Consider the following 23,260-nt stretch of genomic DNA (forward strand, 5'->3'; position numbering starts at 1 on the left):
TTAAACATACAACCAATCATAACGATGGCTGGTAACAAATAACAAAAAAGGTCTGTAGTGCAGCTTGAACTGCCTTATTTGAAATATTAATTCGTTTTACCTATCCATGTGATAATGCTTCTCTGAATCCTGTAGCAATGGGCATGGCGATTGTAAACATACAAAATCTGGTGGCCATAAACAACAGAGCATCCCCCCTTGCAGCAAGGTGTCTCTTCCCTGGCTGCATTTTCTTCCTCCTTTCTCCTCCCACCCCAGATTTCTCCCCCCACACACACTCCCTGCAGTGCCTTTGAAGGCATCATCTTGTGATCACTTGAAGTCGCAAAGTAGCTCACTCAAGTGATGTTGCTGTGCACAGTGTGTGAGGAGTTTGGGCTCTAGCTCATGTGCTTGTGGAAACGGCTGCACTGCTTTAAGGCATCGGTGGCCCTGCCAGGGTTTCTTTTCCCTCTCATGACTGACTGTGCATAACCCAGAACAGCGAGAGGCCATTCATTGCTGCTCACCTTCATCACTGTAATTCCCTGCTGTTTGTTGTCACTCAAACTTGCCTTCACAGGTAGCTCAAACCTGACCTGAAGTGTCTGGGAAGGCAAGTGCTCACTTTTACTATGTTTGTCTGCCATAGGGGAGTGAGTAGATGGTTAAGAGGGGTAACTTCATACACCCCTGCAGCAAGAGTTGTCCGCCACAGGTCGTGCCTCTGAGATAACCATTGTGTTAGACCTGGGCAATGGTGCCCCCATGCTGCAGAGCAGCCCCAGGCAGTGCTACCGCTGGGGCATGCAGTATGGCAATGTGTGCTTCTTCATACCAGCACAGCACAAAGGCCTGTGGAGCCACCTCTCCCGCCTCACCATTCTATAAAATATTACTTTCTGAATGACCTAGCAGTGCACTGGGGGGAAACCTGTGTCCTATTCCTGGAGATCTGGAGTGAAAAAATACATCAATCTAGCACCATATGAAGATAAAACAATTCTAGTTCGTATGGCTCAAATTTCTGCAGAAGACATTCATTCCAGCTGGTGGCAAGTCATGTGTGCAATTCCTGGGCCCCCATAGCCTTTCGGCAGGGACCTGGCAGCATCTTCCTGCGTTGGCTTTTGGCTACATGATGCTGTCAACTCGGTTGTCTTGAGTCATTTGTCTAAAAACAACTCCCTGCTGCTTAGGGAGGAAAGCACCTAGTGGGTGCCTGCCAGTCAGGAAGTAAGAAATAGCTCAGTGTGGAAAGGTCACAGAATTACGGCTTTTAGGGAACAGTGAAGTGGTGCTAAGGTCTTTGTGCTCTGGTGCTGCCCTGTAACAGAAGTCAAATGAGTATTTGCTCAAGGAAATTCACTCATTGCCTGTCCCACTTGTGTCAGTAATGTTTCTACCATCTTCTTGTGAGTGATTAAGGTCTGCATTTGCAAATAGGAATTACGTTACCATAAATCTCAGTTACACTTTCAATTAAATGCCATTCTCTGAACAAATGAAAAACTTGGGATAATGTCAGTGGTGCTTGCCTTTGCAGATAGGGTAGTGCCCATGGGGAGTTTCTGTTGAGTTTCAGTACTGGTAAGTTCTGGAAATATATATGTGTGTGTGTGTATGCATGCATATATATATTTTAACCCTTTTCCTTAAAAACTGAGAAAAGCTAAGGCTGTACATCTGGTGAAGGGATGCAATTGCACATTTATCACTCACTCTTCCCACCCATGAGGAATGTCAGCCAAAATGTGAATGTTACTCTTGAAATTTGTGGAAAGGCTGTAACACCCGAAGTATGACTCCTGCTGGGAGCCATCATGGGAGGGGACAGGGGGAAATAAACATAGTACATCAGTAACAAGATCAGTTCTTTTCCTTTTCTATACTTACACGTTAGTTGCAGTTGAATTCCTTGCTCTGCAAGGCGCATATCTGGCTTTGATTGGAATATGCCTTTTAGGGGAGTAGGGAGATGTGGTGTGTGGGTTTTGTAGAGTGGTGGGGTTTTTTTTTTCTTCCAAGGTTGAAGGCAAATGTATCTTCTTTTAGCGTGCCTCTTGCAAGGTTTTGGCAGATCATTCCACCTCTTTGCCTTAGAATAGAGAAATTTGGGGTTCTTCCTATTATGCAGTGATTTGGAAGGTGCTTGAACACTTCATAGCAATCCTGAAAATAAGCCTGAAACTGAAAGCAAACCAGCTCCCTAAACATACTTGTTCTTCCAAGATGTTCTGGGAGGTTTCCTTGAAGCAGCTTTAAAAATTCTCCAAAGCTTTCTCTTTCTGAAACTTGCACCTCTGTCAGTTCGTACTCCAAGAAGAATGCTTCCAACAAATGACATTTTCCCCCCAGTCTCATTTGTTAGCCAACTAATGATGTTCCTATGTCTGCAGGATTGTTTCCTGTGATAATATATAGGCTTCTGCCTCTTTCATTCCTGTGACACAGGTGAGATGAAAGATAACAGACAACAATGTAAGGAAGAGTATCTAGAAAGAGGTTTAACAAACAACTGGGGTCATGAAGGAAAAAGTGTCTTTGTTGCCAGGGGTGATGCTAGGTGTCTAAATCAAAACTAAGACAACTTTTTGCTCTGTTAAAGTCAAACCTGGAATTTCTGTTTGTCCTCTAAGCTGAACAAGTTAAAAGTACATTTGAATCCAGCCTAATAAAAGGCTGTATCATGTATTTTGGAGGTAGTATTCTGTAGAAAGTGAAACCACATACTTAGTTTTGTGTGCTTCATATTGCAGTGACCCCAAGGCATTGGGAGGTCCAATGTGTAAGCTGCCTAGTGGCGCAGGATCGGCTAGCGGAGGGTATTGGGCCTGTACGTCCCTGGACAAGCTGCAGCAGCATGACGTTCAGTGTAGGCGCATTTACCTCTCTTCACAGGCAGGCTTTGCTGAGCTCCTTCCTTAGACGTGCTGATTTTGGAAACCCTGAGGTAGCCAAGGTAAAGCTCTGCGCTGCAGTCAGTCAGACAGGGCTCATTCACTGTGTTTGACTTGCTCAGTGCTGTAACACTGAGACGTTGAATCCTTTGAAATTATGAGACCATTGTGGAAACTCACTGTGTGCATGAGCATGCGAGTGCCTGCTTCTAAGCTCTTTGCAATGAAGTGAACTGCAGCTTTCACTGTCTAGTCATATTTTTTTATCCTTCCCTAGCAATATCTTGCTAGAACTTTTTAAGTGTGATCGAGAATTAGAAACTTAATATTAAGAAGCCAATCCTAAGAATATTTTTGCTCTTATTTTTCCTTTTGTAGCTGAGCAGTAGACTGATATGGGGATCTATTTTAAAATCCTCAAAAGAACAATGCTTTCATTTCTGAAATACGGACAGGTTTGTGTTGACTGCAGTGCTGAAGGCACTAACTTGTGCTGATGCATCTAGTCTACTGTATAGTGCTGTTGCATCCTGAGGTTAACATATAAATCATATACAGTGCTTATTTTATTAAAAAAAAATCAGTAAGCAAAAAGGCAGCGCTGCTTTTTCCCCCATCCCAACCCCCAAACAAGAAACCATGTTTTACAAATGTTTAAAGTGAAAATGCTATTAATTTAGCCAAAGCTGATGGCAATATCTAAGTAGTTAGAAGCAGCAAAGGAAAAAAGCAATAGAGAGCTAAGCTTGTAACTTAAAGCTTTACAGGCCAGAGACACACAATGGTAATGGCTTGTTCTGTGGTTTTTTCCTGAACCGGAGTCCAAAAGCTAGAATTGATTTCTTGATGGTATAAAGCTGCTTGTTACATTGCCAGCCTAGCAAATACTTAAAGGTCTGTTTTATGTAAAGATTAAACATTAACTTATTTAAAGGAAGGCTTCGCTTTGTAGTATAAAGATCCTGTAAAACTGTTGATTTGCCATTTGCTGAGTGAATTTGGACAAGTAGTAGGATTGTTGTTCATTTAATCTATCTAACAATGGGAATAACAACGGTGAAAGGGATAGAAACAGAAACACTGAACTTGCATGAACTTCTGAGGCAGAAGAGAACTGGCCATCTTTTATTTTTATTTCATTTGAGGATGATAAGACAGGATGAAAATCACAAGTGTTTCAGTGTTGGCTTTTACCTCAAACTGTAGGAGTTTGCCAAACTAAAATTGTTCTGCACAGTCTAATAACTGCATTCTGACCTAAGGGACCTAGGTACAAAAGAGGAAAATTATCTTCCTGGTGCTGTGAAGCTTTAATTAATTTTTATGAAGTTTATTTAGGGATCTTTTTGATGAAGTCTTACAGGTGATATAATCTTCAGCTTTTTTTCTGCGTGTAAAGACTGTTCATTATTTTGAGTCTTCAAACATCAAATTTGGCTCACAATTTTGTTTTGTACTGAAAGCAGAAATGAGGCTACAGATTGTGGAGTGCTTTAACCAGAATTACTTACAAAAAATTTCCCGTAGTTTTATAGATTATGATGTTCTCCCATCCTGTTAGAGGATAATTAAGAACTTTTTTATATTTCTTGTCTAGGGAAACAGTGTCAAACGGTGTCAAACGTGTTTCCCACAGCATTCTCCTAGAGAAGCTGGCGGCTCATGGCTTGGACGGGTATACTCTTTGCTGGGTAAAAAAATGGCTGGATGGCTGGGCTCAAAGAGTGGTGGTGAATGGAGTTAAATCCAGTTGGCAGCCGGTCATGAGCGGTGTTCCCCAGGGCTCAGTTTTGGGGCCAGTTCTGTTCAATGTCTTTATCAATGATCTGGATGAGGGGATCTAGTGCACCCTCAGTCAGTTTGCAGAGGACACCAAGTTGGGCAGGAGTGTTGATCTGCTCCAGGGTAGGAAGTCTGTGCAGAGGGACCTGGACAGGCTGGATCGATGGGCCCAGGACAACTGTATGAGGTTCAACAAGGCCAAGTGCCGGGTCCTGCACTTCGGCCACAACAACCCCATGCAGCACTACAGGCTTGGGGAAGAGTGGCTGGAAAGCTGCCTGTCGGAAAAGGACCTGGGGGTGTTGGTTGACAGCTGGCTGAATATGAGCCGGCAGTGTGCCAGATGGCCAAGAAGGCCAACAGCATCCTGGCCTGTATCAGAACTAGTGTGGCCAGCAGGAGTAGGGAAGTGATCGTGCCCCTGTACTCGGCACTGGTGAGGCCGCACCTCGACTACTGTGTTCAGTTTTGGGCCCCTCACTACAAGAAGGACATTGAGGTGCTGGAGCGTGTCCAGAGAAGGACAACGAGGCTGGTGAGGGGTCTGGAGAACAAGTCTGATGAGGAGCGGCTGAGGGAACTGGGGCTGTTTAGCCTGGAGAAAAGGAGGCTGAGGGGAGACCTCATCGCTCTCTACAAGTCCCTGAAAGGAGGTTGTAGCGAGGTGGGTGTCGGTCCATTCTCCCAAGTAACAAGCAATAGGACGAGAGGAAACGGCCTCAAGTTGCGCCAGGGGAGGTTTAGATTGGATGTGAGGAAAAATTTCTTCACCGAAAGGGTTATCAAGCATTGGAACAGGCTGCCCAGGGAAGTGGTTGAGTCACCATCCCTGGAGGTATTTAAAAGACGTGTAGATGTGGTGCTTAGGGACATGGTTTAGTGGTGGACTTGGCAGTGTTAGGTTAACGGTTGGACTTGATGATCTTAAAGGTCTTTTCCAACCTAAATAATTCTCTGATTCTATGTTTGTCCAGCTGTGTGCAAAGGTGTTTACTTAAGATATATGAGGAGCCAAAGACAAAGCATAATCTAAAGTACTTTTAGTATTTTTTTAAGTTGAGCAAACAACCCTACTCAGCAAGCTTGTTTTAATTTTCACCTTTTTAATGATTTTATCTTCTCCTTGTGTTGTTGAAAAAGTTTTAACTGGAGAAATAACACATTAGTAAAATTTCAAGCAAAAACTCATAGGATTCGCTTTAAAAATAATGCAACTTCTGTAGCATGCAGTGAAGTAGTACCGAGACTGTATTGTGACACAGCTGGACCTGTTCTTATATTTACATGCATACTTTGCAGGTAATTGTGTGCTTCAGGTCTGGTTTTCTGTGTGGATTAGTTTTCTGTGTGGATTGTGTCCCTGTTTCAGACAGAAACATGGGAGGAGGATGTGCAAGTATGCATAACTAAAGTGAAATTAAGCTGTCCTTTAGGATTGACCTCCTTTAGTTTGAAGCCAACCTTGTTCTATTCTAAATTCTTCCTTCTTTAGGTGGAAGGAACCAGAACCTTTTCAATTAACTTTGTAGAGGCTTCCATGGACAGATAGAGGCTGCCGAGTGGATATTTTAAGGAAGGGGGAGGGGGAGACAGAAGAAAAAAATAAAACCACCACCAAACAAAAAACACGTATCTGAACAAAAAGGGGTCATCTATACAATAGATATCACCTCATTATGTCTCTTGTTGACTATAAAAAGAGGAATGGTTGCATAGTATATTTGCAGACCCTTTTACTATAGATATCTGCTGTTAAGTGAGACACGTGCCACCTCTGTGACCAAAGTAAGTCTTCAGAAGGAAGTCTGCAATGCATACTGAAGCCCTGCAGATGTAAGACTCTAGTGTGCATCAGGAAAAACCTCTTTTGAACTGGCACACAGACTGATGACTGTCGAAATGTCAGAGCTGAGAGAGAGGAGACAATGTGGAGTAAGGTGAACTGCAGTAGGCAGGGTGTGCTCTGTTAACCTTTTGCTCATGCTGATGACCAGAAGCTTAAATTTGCTGTATAAGATAGAGTCGAGAAAATATCCTTTCCTCATTGAATTTCAGGAATTCAGTGTCTAAGGAAGAGATCCAGCAAGGGGAATGATAAGAACAAAGTGACCCAATAAGTACAGCAGCTCTCTGTTCAGCATCTTACCTGAACTGATGAATGAAGTGTGAAGGTTTTGGAGAAGCCTGAGGGCAGGAGAATGTACTAGTCAGGCAGTATACAAGATAGATTTGAACAACAGAATTTGCTGTTGGGATACAAGGAGATGAGGATGTGGGAGAGAAGGAAGTGGAGAGGTTTTAACTATGCCTGAAGAATTCAGGTCAGGGGAAAAAAGTCAAAAATAGCATTTGACGGGAAGAGAGAAGTGGTGGGAAAAAAAACTAAGAGAGGGAAGTAGGTTACACGTAACAGTTTCACAGGGACTTCTGTAAGAACAACTTCTATTTCATTTTCTGCTTTCCAGTGATACACCTGTTAGCCTAGTTGTTGATGTGCCTCAGAAAACTTTGCTAGGTGCATATCTGAAGGGGAACATGCATAAATTATGATTTAATTAATGTCCATGAAAAGGAGTGCGCTCACTTGGTTAGCGCAGGGAACTGGATCTCTTCAGCTCTTCCACTGACTCACCAAGCCTCAAGGGCTGGCAGGAAGAATACTAACTCCTGTTTTACCCCAGAGGGGTGTAGGGAGGCTTTACTAACACCTGAAGTACATTTGGGAACAAGTCAGCTATCTCATATCTCACTTCTAGCCAAACTTCTGATTCAATACGGATTTACTTACCATATTATCTTTTTTTTTTCTCTTCCAGTTACTATTTCTTCAACTGCAGAAAAAGGTAAATTTTTTTTATGTTTTTGAAAATGTGAATAGTTTTGTTGCACACAAGTCTTAAAGGACATAGAATTTAAATGTACTCCTTTATGTGTAAGCTCTGTGTAGTGAGTAGATTAGCACTAAGAAACAAGGTAAATATTGTGAGGTTGAGTCTGTTTAGCTTCTAGTACCACACGCTTGGGATGATGACAAGACCTGTGAGTAACGCAACTATGATTTAGGTTTGCAAATATTTTTAAATGGGTACCTTCTAAGAACAGAAAAAGGAGAAGAGAGAAGGAACTGCAGCAGATCCACAAGTCCATTTTCTGTTTCTTTCTGAACACACCCTGTGACCTGAAAGACTTCTAGAAGAGGAAGAATTGTTGTTCTACTGCTTGCTATTTTTCAAACAGCTTACCAAATTCTTCAGAACTCTATTCTTTAGGACTGGTTAGAACTGTGCAAAACACAACCATTTCAAAGGTGGCTGCACATTATAATTTTAAATTTCCAGGTCAAGTGGTTAAGGCCTTGTTTTGCAAAACTTTACTTAAGTCTTTGTATTTGCTTTGGCAAGTATATGCCACAGTAGGTAGTACTCAAAAAAAATTCCAGCATTCTTGCTCTGCCACTTCTTTTAGTTGTGAACAGAAACTAGTCTAAAGGATGATTCAATTCCAGAATTTCAAAATAAAGGGGTTTTTTATAAAACTTCTTTTTTTTTCTGTAAAAATACAAATGATTGATGGGATCGTTGTTTGGGAGTTATTTCAGCTTATGGGGGAACATGAGTGGTAGATTAAGCAGAGATTTGCATTTTGACTGCCCACAGAGGGCCGTCTTCAGAGAGTGAGACCATGGGTAAGAGGCTCTCATCTCTTAAATATTTTTGGAAAAGAGCATAGAACTTGAAACTAATCTAGCAGTTTTCTTCCTGGTGGGGAACATCCAGGAGAACACTGTGAGAGGAAGGAACCTTGATGGAATCTGTCTTCTTTCATCTTCTAATGAAGAGGTGAAAGAATGGGAAAACCTCCAAAATAAATAAGTCGTTCAAGATGGGAGCTGTATCTTACCCTGGGTTTTTACATCACATTGCACAGCTGGGCTTCACCTAGACTTCACAAAATTCTGCAGATTGCTGCTGTGCTTTAACGTTGACCTGTATATGAATAAGTTTTACTTTCTAGTTTCTTCCAGAAAGGCAAGATCCATGTCTCAGTTAAGGAAGCCTGGCAGAGCAATGATGTTGGTGTTGCATAGTCAGATCTCTGGCTTTAATACAAATGCGGTGCCTGTCTGACTGAAGCAGGTGCTCTTAAATCTACTAAAGAAGAAAAATACTTGATTAATTAATGAGACTGACAGTATAGTTGGAACCTGACTGTTAGGCTTTTAATAGCTGTCACCTGCATGCTTTTTGCACCTTCAATTCTAAAGCATGTCACAGGCATCTTGCATGCATGAATTTCTTTACCGTGGAGGTTGATCTTAAAATGAGATGTGAAGTCTTTTTTCATTTGAAATGAAAGCTATCATAAGTTTTATAAAGTTCTTATAAGCTAGTTCACAGTAGCCAGGAAATAACATCAGAAGAGTCAAAAGGCCAAAGTACCAGTAACATTGCTATGTAAATCAATAATGTGCATCTTAGCAAATATATTTTGCTCCATATTTCAATGTACTGTGTTCAAATCCTTTTACTCCAGTACTTAATTACAACTTTTGATTAAATTAGTGGTGATTTCTTCACCCCATTTAGGCTATTTGTAATTTCATATTTCTTGTCTAGATTTATATCCATTAGGATAGGGGAATAAAGTCAACTCTGAATCTCGTTTAACAATATAATATATTTCTGTTATATATTATTACCTCTCTGTAATCTGACTCTGTCTTGGAAGTAGTGTTAAGAATGATTCAGAAAAGGATGTTAAGGGCAAATCTTAGGAGGGCTTAGCATATTTTAGGAGGATGTTAAGAGCATGTTTTAAGACATTGTCCTCCTGAGGGCATAAATTATGGTCTAATATGCATCAGTGCCTTTAAAGAGAAGTGACTTCACTTGATCACAGCATAGCACCAAGAATCCTGGATTCCCTTAGCTTAGCCAGGACTTCCTCATGACTCTGAGTCTGGCTAAACTGGCAGATATTGGGGTTTGAGGTTTTTGACGTATTTTCCATCTAGCTTGTAATTACAAGAAAATGAGCTGAATAGGAATGAAGCTGGTTTATATTTGTACTGGAAACTGATGCAAGATGCTTCAGGGAGTAGTCTGCAGAGGAGACTTTACTTTGGACTGCCAAAGTAAAGCCATCAAAAATGGTATCTTCCCTCCGTCTCATTTCTCTGGGAGCACTGACAGGACAGATACCTGTAATCGCAGTAGGAATGGCAGCATGGGAGTGGGAAAAGAAGCAAGAATTTATTCAGTGTGGGGCCAGTATGGACTGCCGATTGCAGGCTCTTTCTCCTCTAGACTGTGTGGTGCCCATCACTGGAACAGCTGTGAAAGACTTGTTCTTCCTTGAGTTGCCCCAGTTTGGCTGCTGAGGACAGGTCCTTGGTTTTTAATGATGGTGACAGACTGCAAGATCTCAGTTATTAGAAGAGTGCAAGAGCACTTTAACGCTGCCTCTTTCTAGTAAATACCGGTAGCACTGGCACAGATCTGTACCCTTGCTGCAGCCAGCCTTGGTGCCTGTTACTCTGTGTGTTGTTGGGGCATTTGCAGCCTGTGACAAGACTTTGAGGTTCTGCTATTTGAAGTATTGTGTGTGCACTAAAAATAATCCTTCAAAAGAATTTGAATTGTGGGGGTGATTTTTATGGACAGAATAGAACTGTTTACTGTGTAAGTTAGTTTTGCTGTGCCTTGCCCTCCCCTGTATCTCACTTCCTCTTTCCTTCTATTCAACTTCTCTCACCCTCTTCTCTCCCAAAGCTCTGATCTTTGCAGCTGATTCCACTCCAATTTTGTGTCTGTTTCTCCTCTTTTCCGAACCATTTTCTCATGCTTTAATTGCTTAACCACATTATGTTTGAATGTGTATAGTATGTTTTTAATAAAAGACCATTTCTAATTATGCAGTGCCTAGTACAGTGATACACAAGTTCTTTCCTATCAGGATGACAGTTTTAGGATGGCTTTAGAAAAAGGTTTTGCTTCTTGCATTTTAAGTCAGCTCCACAGCTGAAAATTTGCCAAATCTGTCTGTAAGTTTGGAGGAGTTGGAGGCAAAGGTAAAAAGCATAATTCTCTGAAGAAAGCTCAAATACCGTTTGTTTGGATTTTTTACTGTAACAAGCAATGAAAATCCTGAAAGATGATAAATTATGTGCACATGCGTTTTCTGAGCTGTTGGAAGTTCCCCAAGTTTCAAGCCTGTTCTGCCATCCATGAAGTATGTCATATGGCTTCTTAAAGGACTCTATGTGCACGGGAAAGTAGGTCAAGTTTCCTTCTTCCTGCAACTGAAGATAATATAAGTGAAGATAATGTAAATATTTAGTATGACTTCCTTTCTAAGGCTTGCTGTTCTGGCACAACTGATCTGTTTCCTCTTGACAAGTGGTAAAAGAAACTGTTAGAGGAAACAAGATTGGAAGAAGCTTCCTGGGTCATAAGGTCTGGGTCTCTGGTCTTTAAGGCAACCATATCACACACAGACCCATTCATAAATTGATTGAGCTCCCTACTAAAGCCACCTACATTTTGTTGCCACTGTGACTATAATAGCAGGACTCTTCCAGATTATATTCCTGTGATGACATGAAAGAAGATACCCAGACAATTTTTAACTCACAGACAGCTCTCACCTTGGAGTGCAGTCCTCTCCAAGGCCCTGGTTTGGAGTTTTTAATGTCATTGATGGCCAGTGCCTTCTACAATGGCACAGTACTGTGCTGTTCTATTAGAAGTAGAAATTAAATTGAATTCTGTAGGTCAGTTATCAAATACTTTAATCTAGAATGGAATTGTAGCATCTTCTTTATCCAAAAAAGGTTAGTCACATGCCACAGGCGAAGCTGTGTTCAGTTCTGGGGTTTTTGTTTTGTTTGTTTTTTTCCCTTCAAAGTCTGTTTTGGAATCATACATAAAAGCATATTATAGAATCATAGAATAGTTTGGGTTGGAAGGGACCTCTAAAGGTCATCTAGTCCAACCCCCCTGCCGTGGGCAGGGACATCTTCAACTAGATCAGGTTGCTCAGAGCCCTGTCCAACCTGACCTTGAATGTTGCCAGGGATGGGGCATCCACCGCCTCTCTGGGCAACCTGTGCCAGTGTTTCACCACCCTCAGCGTAAAAAATTTCTTCCTTATATCTAGTTCTTTCTTATTTCTTCCTTATATCTAGTCTAAATCTATCCTCCCTTTATTTCCTTGAGGAATAGCAACCATCACATTTGGTGGGTTTTTTTTTTTTTTTTTTAAGTGAGCACACCCAGGGAAGAGGATTTAATATAACTTATCAGGTGATTCATAGTGTAGTAGTTTAGCCCTCATCAAAGATCAGGGATTTTATTTCTTGTTCTTTTCAGCTATATTCACCGAACTCTTATTTGTATTTTATTGCAGTTGTCTACCTTGTGGTTTTTCATCTGTCATTTGTCATGTTTGTATGGTCCTATTGGAAGACAATTTTCACATCTCCTGCATCCCCCTCTAATGAGGTAAATATAATGTTAGAAAAACGTCAGTGCCTTTTTTATAAATAGCTGAACTGTTTTCAGTGATGAAACTTGTTTGCAGTACTGCATGATTCACCTTTTGCTTCTCATTATCTAAAATAGAACAGCATGACAGTGTACCATGAATGAAAATTATCAAATTACTCTTAAAATACTGTATACTCTGTGTAATGACATTTCCTTATACGAAATGCACATTTAATTCATCACAAATTTGACAGTCATGCACAGTGCTTTGCTATGAAGTAGCTTGCTTGAAACTTGGAATTTTTAAAACCAATAAATCAAATATAGTGACAACATTTTTATATTTCCATTTTAGGCAGTTTTGACCTTTGTTTGGGTAAGAAAAAGTAGTAATGCAATGTATACTCATAACCTGGAGGACTGAACCACTTAGTAGTAAGTCAAGGGTTAAGGTTTAGTGACAATTGAGAAGTAAATACATAAAGGAGCTTTACATAATGGCAAAAGAATGCATGATGACTGTAAGATGTTTTGTTTTGAAAAAGAACAGTATTAATTGCAATAAGTCTGAGATGGATTACTTTGTTTTCTATTTTCTCTAAGGTGTGCGTATGTAAGGATTAAATACTGGCACCAAATTTAAAATAGTTCCCTTCCCTGGTTTCATAAAGCTTTTAAATTGGCTAAACTGTTTGAGGTTTTGGTTACTCTATGGGGGTTGAATTTTTATTCTATTTTTGGCAAGACTGACTTTCAGAGCTAATGTCAACCTTAAACATTTTTTTAAGAGTTAAAACCATGCTTCTAAGGAAAAGCAAACACTGCTCTGCAGTGCTTAATTATGGCTTCGAGATCTGTATCTTAGAAAGCTACAGAATATAAAGTGAAAAAAGCTAAAGACTATTCTGCTGTTTAGCTAAGCAAAAAGAGTGGTACTGAATTGTTAAACCTAAAGATTCAAAGGAACTTGTCTTCAGGGTGGTTTGTTTCAGCTTTATCTGGGATGGTTCTGCAGGAAAATGATAACATTAAGCAGGTTAACTAATTAAAATGTGGTTGGAACCATGTTATTCCAGGTTTTGTAAAGCTATATGAACTACGGCTGCTCATAAAACTAATGCCTAGTAACTTTTACTGTCTGCTTGGATTCTTCAATAATAGAAAACCTCTTCTGGCAGTACTTACCTGTAGTTACAGTAATGTTGTAGCAAGCTTTTCATATTCAGTGAGTGAAAGGGATGGTTTGGGCATATGGCATGTAATGAATATTTCCTCTATCAAGTGTGGGGGTAGATCAGATTTAATACAGTTTTCTTCTACAGCTAGCTTTAAAAAGAAAAAAAGGGAAAAAACCCAACCCACAACAACAACAAAAAACCCACAAAAACCAACCAAACAAAAAAAACCATCGCCACTTTTTGTCTCTCTGGGCAAGTCCCTTCTGTTCACATACCAGTGAGTAATTTATGCTGGTTTTAGTTAAAAACAAAACCTGACTTCAGAATCTCCCCATTGTATGAGAGTGTAAACGTATATATTTTTAGTCATTCAAATTAGCCGTTCTTGCAAAACAAATAGCATCCTGTGATCTTACTATTGAACTAAAAAATATTCTGCAGCTGCTGTTGTCTTAGTGTAATCCCTGTACATTTGTCATAAGAAAGAACAATCAGCATTGTACAAGATCCAGAAAGAGGAAGGAAACAAAGGGACTCTTTCTGTTTTCAATAAGAACTGCTGGAACCTCATTGGAAATTCTGTTAGCTATGTGGTAACAGACAACTTTTGATGTCTTTGAACATATCCTGCCATTGTCCAAAGAGACTCTGGTCTCATGGCCCTATTAATTTCTGAATTTAGAACAGAAATATAGCTGTTTGGAAAACCAAAATCCTATGCAGAATTTTTGGAGTAATATTATGATGTTACTTGGACAAATTAAAAAAGTTTTAAATCTTGTGACTTAGTTCCTTTTCTGTGCATTAATGGTTTGCCATAGAAATGTCATCTAGAAGTAGTATTTCATGTTTAATGCCACCTCTGCTTGATTGCAGGTCATGGAGACAGGCATTGGGTCACCTAGCAGACTCACAAGGGCAATAGGGAGGAGGGATATTGCACTGCTGTTTGCTGGCATGATGCTTCGTATCTGTCTTAAACTTTTTATGTGAGCATCTCCAGTTTTCATATTTGAGTAAATATCTAGTTTAGAGATGGATATTAAAAAATGAGGTCAAACTCTTGGTGATGACTGAAACGTTAAACTTTAATTTCACTCTTTGCATAGATTGATCCTAGTTTCTGATTATTTAAAAGGGGATTATGTTTCATGTTTCACCCTTGAATGGTGGGTAGGCTCAGTAACTGGGATGACACTATGTGTAACAGGAGACTTAACTAGATTCTGTGAGATATGAGGCAACTTACTTGCATTCTGGGTTGGGAAATAGCGCAGAGAAATTGCAGCAATGTCTTACTGCTTCCTCCTTTCTGTAAGTGGAGTCTTCATTGTGGCTTGCCAACTGACTGTAATCCAAAAGAGGAAAAAGTACAGGATGAAAGGAAAATCCATGTGAAATAATCATGTACATGTTCTTGGTAGGAAAATATGGTCATATTAAACCATGCTAAGCCAATTTTTGTTCCAGTTGCACACACAGCATTTTCCACTCATTACCATGAATACTTTGTCTATGTGTGCTCATAAAAGGGGCTCTTGTAGCCCATGCGGGAATCTCAGAGTTTAAAAGTGCTTCAGAACAGAAAAATACCAAAGGAAATAGCGAGTTCAGCCCCAACTCTGCAGGGGCTTGTCAGCACGCTGGGTGTTTGTGGGGCTTAATGGTAAAGCTCATCATTTCAGTGGATACCAAACTAAGTGTTTCACAAGTGAGTAAAAGCTCTCCAGGTTCTTCTGGTAAAGCTTTACATTTCAGCGAGGCTTCAACATGAATGCTCCTCATGCTTTACTCAGAATTTTAACTCTCTCTGAAACTGTACAGGCTTTGCTGAAGTTGCTTTCAATATAGCTCATGGATTTTGAGACTAGTGCTGACTACTCCCAAGCAAAAATTCCAGTTAAACTCTTTCAACTTCTGAGCTGAAGCCATGAAGCCGCACACCCTTCACCCCCCCCAGCTTGTACCCTCTCTAAGTCAGAGAGAGGAAGTGGGATAAGAGAACTTTAGTTGCCCTGTGGCAGCAAAGGACAGTTGCACCTTCCTCTTGTTCACAGATCACTTAAATTTAACTCCTGGTAAGCATAAAGGAAAGGTTATGCCTTCTTAAAACTCCCGAGTCTCTGCTTCCTTTGTGTTGAAGGGAAAATGCCATAGATAATGGAACAGAGATAAAAGATTATTTTCTTTAAAATATGCCCAGGACTGTCATGGAGTTTTGAGGATCTCCTGTAATTCCTGTAGCATTCTGTTTTTCTTTGTGGGTTTTTTTTGGTCAGTGGGCAGGGGCTGTCCAAAAACATAGGATTAAGATACATAGGGTCTGTTCCTTGGAGCTTGACTAGAACACAAAGTAATAGTTAATCTCTTCCCTTCATTCCATTTTCTCCCTCCCTCCTAGTTCTGCTTGTCAAAAGCTGATAAAGAACAATATGAAAAAGAAGAGAGACCAGAATCCCAACAGGAGATTTTGAGAAGAGCTGCTAAAGACTTGCCTATCTATACGACAACAGCATCGAGAGGTGAGATATAAAGATAATTCTGTGCTCCTGAAGCTGCTAGTTTAATACAGTGAAATTCATTTGATGTCACTGAATGAACAATCTATTAAGCACATATTGCAAAGGCCGTGACCTTGTTTTGTTATTTGTTTGGGCTGGTTTTTTTTCCCCAAAGAGAAACTAGAGTCCTTTGTCTGGGGATCTCAACATGTAGCCAGTATTTGGAATTTAAAAAAAAAAAAAAAAAAAATCCTCTTCTAGCAAGCAGATAGATGGCAACCTTTATCTCTAATTGTGACTATAAAAAATAAGCACAGCAAAGAAATACAACTAGAAATAGAGAAAATTCAACTTTTTACTCAATTTTATAACCATTTCTATCCCCCTTTAAACTTTTTCTGAGCTGTATCGGTTCAGCAGGAGGAGAAACGTCATACTTAAGGCTAGAATTTAAGAATGAATAAATGTTGTTTCATTCCCATCTGTAATTCAGTACAAAGCTAGTTATGGGCTATTTCTGTATTTGCCTTTAATACATATAGGCATTTTTATTCCAACTTATATATGAATGATCTGTGAAACTGCTGTCTTATACATATGTATATTCTTTAAAAATCTAGCTTTTGTATGTGTATATATATCTGTCTCTTTCTTGAAACTAGCAATGCTGTAGAGTTTTCCGAAAACATAAACTACTCAGAATAACTGTTACCAATGTGTACTGTGACTTTGAAAACAAAGTCTAAGGACACCTGGCTTTTTTGAATACAAGCCTCTCTTTCAGAGAATCCCAGTCTTAAGTTCCTGGAGTGGTCTGGGAAGCTCTTGCCAGCTCTTAGCAGTTCTGCTTAGCTGTAGGTGTTGGCTTTCCTTCTTTCAAACTGCCTGTGCTGGTGTCTTATTTCCACTGAGAAGAGCCTGAAGGCTTGTTTAAAAATATCCAGGAAAGATGAGGAAGAGCTGAACGGTCTGCTAGATCACTATTTGCTGAAGAGGATAGAGAAAGCTAATGCAGAAAGTTGGGTTGCTGAAAGAATGTAGTTTCACAATGGGATGCCCAAGTACCCTGTCCAGATTTGAAAGAAAGCAAGCGACAGGGGATCAGTGCCAGAGGATGAAGGATGGGAAGATTGGGGAGCCAAAGAATAAATGGAAATGGACGCAGTACAGTAGTAATAGATGAAAGTGTTTTAAATACTTTCATATGTTACATTTCTTAAAAAAACTCCGAAGTACGTATCATATGAGAGTAGGCACATGAAGGTCTGTGAGAACAGGTGTGGCAGGGGAGGGCAGGAAGCTCTTTAAGATTCACTTCATGTTAAGGGGGAAAACCTTCATAACATTAAATGAGTTCTAATGACTTGATCCTTGCCACTTGAATGCAGCAATCAGATACTGTGATCGATGCCAGCTAATCAAACCTGACCGCTGCCACCACTGTTCTGCATGTGACATGTAAGTTACTGAATCTGAAATGATGGATTTTCTCTCTCCTGCGATCATCACTTTAGTGTGTGCATGTCTTCAGTGTGTCAGCCCTTGCGTAACAGCAGGTTTTACTATTTGTTCCTCTCTCAGACCCTTAGTACCTGGATTTCATGAAAAAGCAAAGTTGCTCCTGTTGGTGCAATATTATTATTGGCGTCCCGTTGTCCAAAGTGGCAGAATTTTTTAGAAAACCTGCTTGTAGCTTTGTAAAACAGTGCTTATATTAAAAAAAAAAAAAAGAAAAAAAAAGAAAAAAAAAGAAAAAAAAATCGGCGATTGAAAGTAAGGAAAGGCAGGTCTGAGATACCAGCACAGCAAATGCTTATTATAGAACTCTTTTATTGTATCTTGCTTCTGCAGCCTTGAAACAGATGTGTGCTACTAATAATGCTAAAAATCTTTATCTCAAAGATTGACAGTGCAATTACATGCCTTAACCATTTCAAAGATATCACTGCTGTTCCCTAGCCTCGTTCTGAATCATCAGAGAAGTCTGTAAGGGCACTGAAAACTGAGGCTATGAGTGAGACTTCAGTAGGCTGAGCTTGAGGAAATCTAGTTAACTGAAGAACCTAATCCACATCTTCTGGCTAAAATCAAATTTATTAGCAAATACAGTGAATGTCTGTGTGTCTGAAATGTCTAGTATTTGTCCTTATACTAAAACTGGATGAAAATGGCATGTGGAGTATTCAAATACCCACTGTGCTGCTCTTTTCCTCAATTAGCTTTAAAAAACAAACAAGCAAGCAGCAAACAAAAAAAGGTAGCAAAAATAGCCCTGAGGTAGACTTCGTTGAAGTGAATGCCAGGCTAACATACCTTATCCACACAACTCTGAAGGGTCCTTTGGATTTGTTTTCTCTCAATGTGCACATAAAACTAGGGTGGCTTAATGAACTATTACATGGTGTTGCTCAGTAATGCTCCCCATGTTAATTTAAGAGACTATCTTCATAACTCTTCTGAATGTCACTTGGTCCTTTTGGGTGAAAGGATGGCTGCTATAATACGGAGAATCGGCATGATTGAGAAGGACTTGAAAAATATACAGTGGGGCAAAATACTTAAAAAAAAAAAAAAAAATAATAAAAAACAACCCCCAAACCTGTAGAAGCTAAAAGTATGTGTCTTAGAAAGAAAATGTATTTTTGCTTTAATATGCTGGAAATTATCTCTTTCAGATGTGTATTAAAAATGGACCACCACTGTCCATGGTAAGTTTATAAAAACAAACAAAAAAATCAGTATAATAACGATGAATTAGATCCTACATGATGAATTAGATGCTGCTTTAAAAATGCAACTTTGAAGTAAAACTTGATTTTCACAGAATTTCTTGAGGCTTTAATATGTGAAAATAAATCTTGTTCCCAATGTGTGTTGCAACATAGAGTTGTAGCTCCAGTAGCCCAAATCATGCAGTTTCTCCTTATACAGAGAAACCCTGGTGTTAACGAGATCTATGAGAAATGGCATTTCTTTCTTTTGTTTAGTTTGGTATTGTTACCAGGAGAGGAGATACCCACTACACTGTGAAAATCAGTTCTTGATTCTAGATGATACATAAGACCCCCTCAGACAGTTACTCTTCTGCAGTTTGTATTCACTGGTAGTCAGTAACAATATTATCTGCTGTCACTATAAAAATACTGCTATCAGTAGTTGACTTGAAGGTGGTTTTGTAACCAAAGCAACATCCACTGAAATTGATGGAGAGGCTCGTATTATCTTCTGCGATGACTGCAGTTAGTTCATAGTGTGTGAGATGCTTCCTATACAGACTGTATGTATCATACGCTTTGCCAGCTCATGTCCTGTCCTGTAGAACTTCGTGGGGGGTGAAATTTATGTGAGGGGCCCAGATCATTTGGCCTGAGGAAAGAGACTTCATTCAAAATGGTGGCTTAAAATGCTTCTGAAACACTAGTGCCAAACTGTTTTGGACATACCACTGACATCATACACATTATGCTCTGCAAAAGCTGAATGTATTGTTTTTTATTTTATTTTATTTTTTGTATATCATAGTAACCTCTTTCTCTTTCCCCTCCTTCTAGGGTGAATAATTGTGTGGGATTTTCTAACTACAAATTCTTCCTCCTGTTTTTAATGTATTCCTTACTGTACTGTCTGTTTGTTGCTGCTACAGTCTTGCAGTACTTCATAAAGTTTTGGACAGTAAGTTCTAAGGCTTTTTTCTGTTGTTCATTTGTTTAATCCTGCATGTGTTATTGGAGGCTGCATCAGCATGTTGTCACTCACCATTTACTCTGTTCCATAGTTCATTACCATTAACAGCATCAATCGAAGTGACTGAAGCAGGAGAACCTTCCGAATATTAATGAATTAAATGTATTACACTGCCCAAGATAAGTAGTTGGGGGAAGAAGTTCCGATAAGGACACTGCAATTTCTCTGCTCCATCAAAATCGAGTGGCACAGCTCAGGTTTTTTTTAGACTATTGGATATAGATATGTAGATATAGAAAGAACTGGCTATATCAAACAATTACATATATATGTGTGTGTGTGTATATACGCACACATATGTATATATAAAAATACTGACAAATGTGAAATACAAATAACAATTTTGTATCTTCCTAGACTTGTCTATGGATAACCAGCTACTAGATAAGGCAGATTAATCTCCTGGGAACTGACCAAGCTCTGTTTTGGAGTCCCTACATAGGCATGTCTGAACTTCTTCATACTAGTGGCTTTTATCAATCTGATATGGGTAGAATGCTAAGATACTTACAGTGTTAATGATATACATCTTCCTTGCAACTATTATCAGTTGTCAAATGATCAATACGCATACATGCATCTTAGTAGATTTAATAATATTTATGTGAAGGGCAACCATCCTTGTATGTCAGTGTTACATTCCTCCTATCAGTTTTGTTCCAGTTGCATTCCAGGCTGAACAGAGTGTCTTCTGGTGGTGTTCCCTTTCATCTCCAAAACCTTGTACTATGCCTTCCTGTCTCTAGGCAGAAGAGCTAGCATCAGAATTCCCTTAATCAGTTTCCATTAACTAGCATGGGAAAAATCACTGTAAGTGGAAGGCTCTCCATCACATCTTTATAAGTAAATAACATGTATTTCTTAGGTGCTAGTTGCTGTCAGAGTAACTGGGAAAAGCAGTCATTATCTGTAGTTGTAGAAATAATCTTTATTGGAGCAAAAAGATATTGCCATGTCAGGGTAAGAGAAGCTTGATCATGTATTCAGAATAGCTGTACTTTGAGACAGTTGGCATTAGACAGGTAAGATAAATGGTGCAAAAAGTGGTTTTTTGTGTTCATCTGAGCCTATGGGTCTGATGCGCCAAAGTACTATGTTTCTCTTAGTCCGCTAGTTCTGTATAGCGGCCTGTCACTGGAGAGCAAGGAACTATGTGGGAATTTAGCTGTCAGTATTGTGTGAGATGAAAGCCATAAATGTATTTATCAGTCATAGCTGTGGCTTGACAGATATTTCAGATGAAATGGTCTGATTCTGCTGTTCAGTGTTGCTTGACTGTAAATAGTTAAATTTTTAATTTGTGAATGTGGCACTCCCAAACGTCTGCCTGGCTGCTTTCCAGTACTTTGTATGCAATTTCTAATGAAACTGTAGATGCACTCTTACACATTTACCAGTCAGTGCTTGAGCAAAAAAAAAAAAGAATTTGCTTTGTTACCTCACTTCGTAAGTGTTAGTGCAGCAAAAGTCCGCAGGACATCTGACCACAATGAACATTTAATACCGGCATTTGCAGCAAGGCTCTTCCAAAGCCCATCAGACACAATATTGAAGTGGACCCTTGAGCAGAGGAAGTAAACTTAAGAGGGATTTTTTTTTTTATGATTTAGTTGTTAAAAATGCTTCCTGCAAGACTGGACTGTTTCTGAAATGTGACAATAGACAAGTGTGCTTGCACTTGTTGCTTTCATTTCCGGTTACTTCCAAGATAGAATCTGGTGATGCCATGATCTTATGATTAGAGTAGGTCTCAGACTCACTTTACTCATATTAAATCACTCATTCTACAAAGCTTCTACAAAGCTAATATTCCTCTGATCTTATAATAGCCTGACTAAAGTAGACTTCCAGAAGGAGGTGGCAGCACCATAATCATGTAGGCTTGCAAAATCTAGTATGTCTCAAGTATGTAAGCTTTTAGGCAAGTGCTGTTGACTGCAGAATAGAGTCCTGGAAGCTTCTCCCTACATCTGTATCCAGATCAGAGCATACTGCTGACACGTGCTGTCTGTAGACTGCTTCAGTATATTGCTAATGCTCAGCTTTGTCTGCTACAGCATCAGACAGATTACTGTTTTGACGTTTTCTGTTGAGGCTCTCTAGATGTTGGTTTCCCCCCCCCCCCAAGCTTGACTATCAGAGCTGTTATAGTATACCTTCAGAAGGTAGTGTTTCTTTTTTGCTTCTTCATAGATGTTTTTCAGGAAAGCGTGCAACAAACTGCTGTATATATCCCATGTTGGGGTGGAAGATGAACTGCTTCTTGGGGACTGTAGCCTTGGTTACTTCAGAACTTGTAGTAATGAGGTTGTGAAGGTGTATGTGCTAACTACACAAATTTTAGCAATCCCTTGTTTTGCACTGTTGCTAATACTTGCATAGAGACATGACACATGCAGATACTTGCCAACATTGTGAGACATGCACACCTACCTAACTCTTCTGTTGAAGAAAGTCTTTGTGTTTCCCACTTGCACATGCAAGTCTTTTACATAGCATCTTTCATGCTCTAAGCAGAAGTGCTGAAGAAATCTTGATACTGTTCATACAGTGGTGGAACCACAGGCTTACACACTGATGCGAACGTTAAAATCTGGTTTGTAGATCAAGGGAATGTCAATGATTCCTTTTTTTTTTTTAATACTCTTAACTACTTTTCCTGTACTCATAAAATTTTTATTTCTACCTAGGAAGTTGTTAAAGCTGAGCAGATAAAACCTCAGTTTAACCAAATGTATTTGACACAAACACCAGCACTGGCTGAATGCCCAGTCCTTGATGCCTTGTTTACATAGTGCATGGTGGTACTTCCCAGTGTGTATTTGTATCTACCCTCATTCTTGCTGCACTCCTTCCTCCTTGAAACCTGTATATTTTCCAGCTGTTTTCAGTGTCTTTCATTGTCCTCCAAATTATTTTGGCAATCCTGAGTATAGCCAATTCAAGGATGTGATACATGTTCCAGGTAGATGGCACATGCTTCTGCAAAACTTTGGTTGTATTAGCAAAAAAACCAAAAACAACAACAAAAAAACCCAAAACCAACAACAAAAAAAAAAGAGCGATTCCAGATCCTTAGTTAGAACTCATTCCTCTTGCATATACACATAAGGACATATACCAGATCTTCTGAGTTTTTTCTAGATTTAAGCTAGACCTAGCTACTAAAGATGAGTAACGAGTCAAGCTCTGACAGCACTTTTTTTGTTGTTGTTGTGGGTTTTGTTTGGTGTATTTTGTGACCTGATACATGCTCAAATGACTCTATGCTTGTGAAGGAGTTTGTAGGGGACTCTTTAGAATAGTGACTGGCTTCAGTCTATTACACGTGCTAAGTAGCCCTAATTTTATTGTGCAGATTGCTTCCCTATGTAAGCCCTGCAGCGCTCTCACCGGCAAGTCTGTGCTTCGGTGCTGCTGCTGAACATAATGATTTTAAATAACTAATGTCTGAAGTTTCACTCTTTTCTTCACGTGCTGTGGCATGTGGACTGCTGCTAGAACACAATTGTGAATAAGGCTGTCATACGCACTCAATGCCTGCATGCTTCTCTCCAAGAAGGAATTGGCCTTTTTTGGAAAGATCCTTCAGTTCTGCAACTGTCATTCAAGAACTTACAACCAGTGGCTGAAACTGGGTAGTCAGAAGACATAAATGCTCCCTGGGGATCATGCAGATTAATCACGCA

The 23,260-nt window shown here is 39.7% G+C and overlaps 1 protein-coding gene across 3 annotated transcripts in view; it reads left to right on the forward strand.

Annotated features, from left to right (window-relative positions):
- Nucleotides 1-23,260, forward strand: part of ZDHHC20 (zDHHC palmitoyltransferase 20) — a 45,591-nt gene that overhangs the window by 12,109 nt on the left and 10,222 nt on the right. For 2 of the 3 annotated variants that reach the window (XR_012994413.1, XM_076328107.1), the window contains exons 2-7: nt 7,478-7,504; nt 12,069-12,163; nt 15,728-15,848; nt 17,216-17,285; nt 18,503-18,535; nt 19,379-19,499. Coding sequence is in view for 2 of the 3 variants with exons in the window: in XM_076328107.1 (XP_076184222.1) it covers nt 7,478-7,504; nt 12,069-12,163; nt 15,728-15,848; nt 17,216-17,285; nt 18,503-18,535; nt 19,379-19,499 (467 nt within the window). In the remaining variant the exon portion in view is untranslated. The remainder of the gene's footprint in view (nt 1-7,477; nt 7,505-12,068; nt 12,164-15,727; nt 15,849-17,215; nt 17,286-18,502; nt 18,536-19,378; nt 19,500-23,260) is intronic. The other variant, XM_076328108.1, reaches the window with a different exon arrangement.

This window comes from Aptenodytes patagonicus, chromosome 1, assembly GCF_965638725.1.
Source record: "Aptenodytes patagonicus chromosome 1, bAptPat1.pri.cur, whole genome shotgun sequence".
Taxonomy (NCBI): Eukaryota; Metazoa; Chordata; class Aves; order Sphenisciformes; family Spheniscidae; genus Aptenodytes; species Aptenodytes patagonicus.